We start from the raw sequence: 7,089 nt of genomic DNA on the forward strand, positions 1-7,089 counted from the left end.
CATTGAGTAATTGATAAGTTTTGAGCCTGAGTATTCACTGTTCAACATGTTTTGTTTTTTATTTATTTTGCTGGTTGGATATACTGTAAGTGTTTTGTTGTTAATTAATGAGTATCCATTTTTATCATTCTGTTACTGATGAGTAGTAAAAGAATAATCCAGATTATTCTACCCTTACAATTGCGGACAAATCCTGTTTAAACTAAAACTATTTGAATACATGTATAAAAATATATAAAAATATATCAGGACCATATACTTTAACAGTCTGTGATGTCCTTACAACATTAAATCAAACATAGTAGTAATTTTTACGGAAAAGATCTTTACCGATTATATTTTATGAGTTCTAGAATTAATCCTTGTAAACTTAGTATATCAACACTGATTATTTTAGGAAGTATTCCGAGTTCAGAAGAAGGTGTGGTTGATAGAAACGCTTGTGTACGGACATTTGGAAACTGCTGTGAACATGTATTAAACCTTCGGATCAAAAACTGTGAATATTTCATGGTCTATTGCTTCCTGGACTTACACCCTTCCTGTCATAGCAGATTCTGTTTTGGTAAGAGTGATACGTTTTATTTTTGATATTTCATAATTAACATAAATATGCTTCATGTTAAAGTTACAAAACGTTAAAAACACTGGCACCAGACCAGAAAGAAAATGCCTCTGTACATATTATAACCTACCCCTAGGTATTCTAAAGAATCATGGTCATGAACGGGAAAGTCACTATTCCATTTCAATCGTACATTTCTCACCTAAAACGCGCAGTTCGCTGAATGGGAGGAGAGTTCAATAAATAGTGATACTCCGTGTGTAGTTCCGAAACCGGTGGTTATTTAGGTATGAAGTGCGCGATTGAAATGGGTGAGTATATTTTCCCGTTCATGACCGTGGGTCTTATAGAATACCTAGAGGTAGGGTATAACATGTACTGAGGCACTTTCTTTCTGGTCTGGTGCCAGTGGTTAAAAACAGTTACCAAATAAAAATTTAATGTATAAATCCGAAAAAAACATAACTGTATGTTTATTAAAAGCAGTGTGTTTAGGGTGAAAATAGTACAGCCTCAATAACAAAACGGAGCATGAATTTATATACTACAGCTTTGAAGTACAGCTGGTTCTATCATATGACTGTTACATCATAACATTTACTTGTGAATCTAACTCGATATTCATTTAGTCAAGTTAAACACATTTGAATACGATTTGATTCTCCTAAAGTTAATACCTATTAAGAAAATATTTATATCAAAGATTAGCATAATATATCTATAATTTCTAATCCCGTAATTGTAATGAACCGAGAGAAATTTTGTGGTTTTAAAATATATTTCAGGCTAGGATTAATATTAAGTAGTTTCTGTCTCATTTTGCTTCCTTATCCATTCGTTGTGTAGCACAATATTAGGTTTTCATACTGAACGATTTGTATTTATTCATATTAATTTCTCCGTTCATATAGTCTCTTAAATTGCTTTGGTTTATAACATTACAAGATGTTGATCTAAGTGTTGAAACAACAACGACTACAACAACAACAAGTTCTACCACTCCGTCGACCACAACTACCACTACCACCACCACAACAACACCTACATTACCGCCTTCAACAACAGTAACAACTAAAGAAACAACCACTGGTGGACAGGATTCACCATACGATAACATCCCTTGTAGAGGAAAATACACAAGTATTGAATAATTATATAATATACCGTATAAAGAAAGGCAACGCAATTTAATAGCTTTGAGACAGTTTCAAAATTTTGAAGATGTATTTCATTTTATCAAGTTAGTGGTCAAAATGCATGTTCGTACGATTGTTCGGTTTTTGAAAATTTCGAAAAAAGTTGTCAAATAGCTAAAATGTACAATTATAACTGTCACATCGACACTTAAGTTTGATGATCAATTTAAAACTTATCAGCATATAAAAAAAAACTCAAATAGAGTTTATCGTTTGTGTTTGTTAGAAATATGTATTATAATAGTGTTAATATTTCTACTTATTCAACGTGCCATTAAATACTGTTATGTCGAAGGATAATGAAAATCATTACAGGCTTATTGAGGCACTGAAAGATCGATAAATTAAAAAGACAAATGATAACTTACGGACAAATTGTGTTGTTTTACGGCCATTTCAGCTAGATAATCAGATTGACGATCCAATTCTTACAAGACTATACATGTAAAAAGTTTTTGCATAATACCACTAGTACACTACTCTGTAAATAAACAAACATCATGAAATCCTTTAATTGTAAGGTCTTCGTTAAGCTTTTGTATTTTAATATGTCGTATTCAACATGTTAATTAATGGCATATTGAATAAATAATTTAAGAGGTATGTAAACACAAGAATATTTAAGAAAAACCAAGAAACCCAATATATGCCTACATGTTGCTAGCATGAAATTAATGCCGTTATAGGTAATGAGAAGGAATTGCCTTACATTTTACATACATTATTGTCAAAAAAATATCAGGGTATATCTGCTTACGTTGTATTTCTCTGTTGTAGATTGAACTCACATTGTATTGCTTTATTCTAGATGAGAACAAAGAAACTGTGGTTGCATTGGCTGTGCTGTTGGTGATTAGTGTAATTGCACTTGGCGTTTTGGGATTTGTGTTATATAAAACGAAAAGGTATGCTAAAACGCTTTAATTCCTTATATATTTCAATCTAATACATATTTGTTATCCGCCTCGATAGCCTAGTTGTGGAGCGTCCGCTTCGAGTGCAGGAGGTCTTGGGTTCGATCCTCGGCCGCGTCATACCAAAGACGTGAAAAATGGTACCAATAGTTCCCTTGCTTGGCGCTCAGCATTAAAAGGGAAACTGGCCTCTTCTCTCATACCCTCGTGGCGATGGGTTCGATCCCCGGCCGCGTCATACCAAAGACGTGAAAAATGATACCAATAGTTCCCTTGCTTGGCGCTCAGCATTAAAAGGGAAACTGGCCTCTTCTCTCATACCCTCGTGGCGATGGATTCCATCAGGAATGAGGTGTCGAGAGTGATTAATATAAGTTGAACAACTTCCTTCACAATCGACCTAAAATAAATTATGTATAAACTATTTGTTATCATTTGACATAATGATTTTGATATTAATATATGTAAGTAAATTGTTTATTATAGTAACATGTGTAAACAGTTTTACAAAAATTGGTCCTACAAATACATACAAAATACACCCGGCCCAGTGGGCCTATAGGTCACTTTTAAACTTGCAATTATCATGCAATATATAAATGAATGCAAATATATATAATGTAACAAGAACTCTGTCTTCAAAATTAAATATATAATAATGATGTAATATATTTGTTAAAACTTTGAATTGATCGTTACGTAATAATATGATAACAGTAATATTATCTGTACTGTTTTATGAATGTATGAGAGTCAAAGTATCTGTATAAACTTTGTCGCAAGTGCAAGTACGTTTAGACTATGTATTTAGCATGTGTGCGAGGTTTGTTCTTAAACAAATATATCAATTTTCCAGAATCAGTCTTTGAATCGAAGTCAGTAATACCTTATATTTCACTGCAATATTCACGACGTATGTGTCTATAGAAAGAGCAACATATTACAAAATGTGTCTCGTTTTCAATAAACTTATTATTGCAAAACAGACATATTCTGTCTTCTACTCGTTCCCCGATATATAGGCCAGTTTTGTAGTGGTAGCTGAGCAAATAAGTATATTCGTGTCTTTCAAATTAAATTTAACATAGTTTTTTGTCTCAAAATCTCTTTTGAATAAAACACATGTTCTCAGTTTGGACCCATTGTCAATGTCGTTTATCCAAACACAACTATAATAATGATTAATATTTGAAAGTGCTAAGTCCAGAATGATAACGATTTTGTTGTTGGAAGACTCGGACAGACCAATTAAGGATGATATTATTTTTAAATCACTGCATCAGTTATTTTTGCATTAATTGTCAAATGCATTCCCTTTCAATTGGTTTTCACTAAACGGTTATAGTCTGTTCCAATGACGGATAATATTAATCCACCGTCTATAGTTTCCCGGGAGCCAGGCGACGCCTTCTGTGATGGCAAGTACAGGTGCGAAACTATGTGCACCTCGGTAGTATCTGATTCGCCGATGCTGAAAGCTTACGAGACTTTGAAATTTCCGGTATCCCCAAACGCCAGAATAGTAAACCAATATTGGTACTACACACGAAACATATCTGTTAGTAGCAAAAATATCTGTTCATATGCTAACATTTAATTGATTAATTAATATTAGCATGTGAAAAAGGACCCAATCTTAACTAGGCAATTTTTCTATATGCCGTGATAATTTGAATACCTATGAAATAAGAAAAAGCCTGTTACTTTTTTCAGTGCCTAAGCATGATACTCTTTTTTTTTACATAAATTGTTAGTTTATTACAAAGCTAGCTTTGATGTTGTATTGCTGCACTTGGTGCTTGTAAAAGCTATAACATCAATATAATGAATATCAAAAACTGAGAAGGCTATCAAAGTCTAGATGCATTTTATCAGCTCCATGTCGTTAATTGGTGTGTTTTATAAATTCAAATTCTCGTTTGATAGTGTTTGTAGACTTGATTAGAAGCATATCAAGACGACCAAAAGGCATCAGTCACCCTACTTGACAAAGAGTTATAGCCTTGTCTGATAAAAGGACAAAAAGATCAAACATTTAAATCATTTAATGCAATTAGTCAGAATGGAATTAAAGTTCAGAACGTGTTGCTAATCGACTATGCCCTAATCAAATAAATACCTCATACTTATGAGGCTAAGTAGAATTAAAGCAAAACTTCATTGTTACAGAAACCGTTATATAATATAAAACATAATGGAAATCATATGATTCTTTGGTCATTGGTATATACAATAAATCAATTAATAACTGAGATAATATAGCTACCTCGTTTACTAGATGTTTCAAGTGCAGTATCTCTTGTCCACTGTATATTTTAACGTGTTTTTCAATTTAGTTTTCTAATGAATGATGAAGAGAACTTTCAATTTATCTAACGATTGCTATGTTAAGATAAAGATAATTATACTGATTCAGCCATAATTGATATATAATTGATATATAGGCATTGTAAAGTTTAACTAGAGACTTGCTCGAAATATTCGATTCTTGATCATTTGTCACAGGCATGTAATAGATGAAACCAATGTATATTCGAATGAAAGACAATACACTTAGACGAAACATATGTAAACACTAACAACATAATATACTTCCAGGGTATAGCAATTTTGACACCAGCCTATTTATTTAGATTTTTACACAAATTAAGTTTTCAAATAATCAATTTTAAAGTATATTATCAAAATTGTTACTTTGGACACTAAGATATATTTGTGAAAACCGACATTATCAACGGTATGAAAACTCCTTAGATATAGTCACAACAACATAATCACATTAATTTCTTTATTTTTAGTTATTGAGATCGCTCGATGTCCGACGTCCGTCGTCTGGCGTCTGTCGTCTGTTGTTATTTAGCTTGTGTATGCGACAGAGGCTGTATTTTTCAGTTGATCTTCATGAAATATTGTCAGAAGGATTGCCTTGATGAAATCTAGGCTAAATTTGAAAATGGGTCATCTTGGGTCAAAAACTAGGTCACTAGGTTAAATAAAAAAGACACCTTGTGTATGTAGTAGGGGATGCATTTCACACTGGATTTTCGTAAAATTTACTCAAAATGGTTGCTTTGATGAAATCTAGGTCAGGTTCGAATACGTGTAAGCTGAAATGAAAAACTAGGTCGCCAGGTAAAATCAAAGAGAAAACTTGTGTATGCAATAGGGACTGCATTTCACCCTGGATTTTCATGAAATTTGATGACAGTGTTTGTCTGGATGCAATCTAGGTCAGACTTAAAAACGGGTCATCTGGGAATACAAATAGGCCACCAAGTCAAATCAAAATCGCATTTAAAGCAGGATATTCATTAAATTTGATCAAAAGCGACCTAGGACCATTTAGTCCTCTTGTTGATTCTATCTTCATTAAACTTGATCATAATGTTTGTTATCAGGAAGTGGATGATTTCAAATCTGGATCACATGGGGTCAAAAACTAGGTCACTAGGTCAAATCAAAGGAAAAGCTTATATATACTCTAGAGGCCACTTGTTTGCTCCAATCTTCCGGAACCTTTGTCAGAATGTTTGTGTATATGAAATTTTGGACAAGCTCGAATCTGGGGCATGTGGGTTAAAAAACTAGGTCACCGTCACTAGGTCAAATCAAAGAAAATGCTTGTTTACACTCAAGAGGCCACGTTTTTTTATCTTAATGAAAATTGGTCAGAATATTTGTCTCCATGCCATCTTGGCCCTCTTGTTTGCTTTCATTTATAAAATAATTATCTTTTATAGACTTGCTAATGTGTAAATTAATTAAATCAGTTACATTTGTAACATAAGAATTCATCCGCTGAAAGATTGCTACCGAAATCTATATACTCCACTGTTATATAGCTTACAGAAGTTTGCAAAGTATGTAAAGTTTCATCAAGTATACTTTCTGAAGATAAAGCGCAAGCCTATCTGATTATGTATCTATATTACAGAATGCCGGAAGCTGCATATGTGATTGAGAACCCTCCACCATACGAAAAATACAAGATCAGTGACAACAAGGATATTTAATGTGTTTGTGAGAATATTCTTGCACGCATGATTATGCCTAGTTGTGTCGATTTGGACTTGTTTGGTATAGAATTAATAGAACATACTAGATATTATTATTTCTTTCGACAGAAAAACACAATTCAATTGAGTGGGCGCATAATATATGGTGTTTGCGAGAAGACGTAAATTGTTTTATTTAAAGCAGTTTACTGACACGTTGAATCCACGAGAAATTTTATACCTTATTGGAAACTTAGTGTATGAAGTTTCGGGTATAATTCTTCAAAAGTTTCTATATGGTTATTGTTTTATCAAACACGAAGGTGATTGTTTAAAGGGACAATAAACATATACCTGTGTGTAAGTAGTCGAATATCTAATTCAATTATTATTCACCATAATAATTTCTTAGTTTTTCC

The 7,089-nt window shown here is 32.9% G+C and overlaps 1 protein-coding gene across 1 annotated transcript; it reads left to right on the forward strand.

Moving 5' to 3' along the window:
* Positions 1–397: 397 nt before the first annotated feature.
* LOC128554128 (serum albumin SDS-1-like) lies at positions 398–7,029 on the forward strand (the record flags this gene model as incomplete). Its single annotated transcript, XM_053535374.1, has 4 exons — positions 398–565; positions 1,511–1,705; positions 2,570–2,666; positions 6,610–7,029. Coding segments are annotated over 4 exons (539 nt in total), but the record flags the coding sequence as incomplete, so codon positions are not given.
* Positions 7,030–7,089: the final 60 nt, after the last annotated feature.

This window comes from Mercenaria mercenaria, unplaced genomic scaffold, assembly GCF_021730395.1.
Source record: "Mercenaria mercenaria strain notata unplaced genomic scaffold, MADL_Memer_1 contig_4738, whole genome shotgun sequence".
Lineage (NCBI taxonomy): Eukaryota > Metazoa > Mollusca > Bivalvia > Venerida > Veneridae > Mercenaria > Mercenaria mercenaria.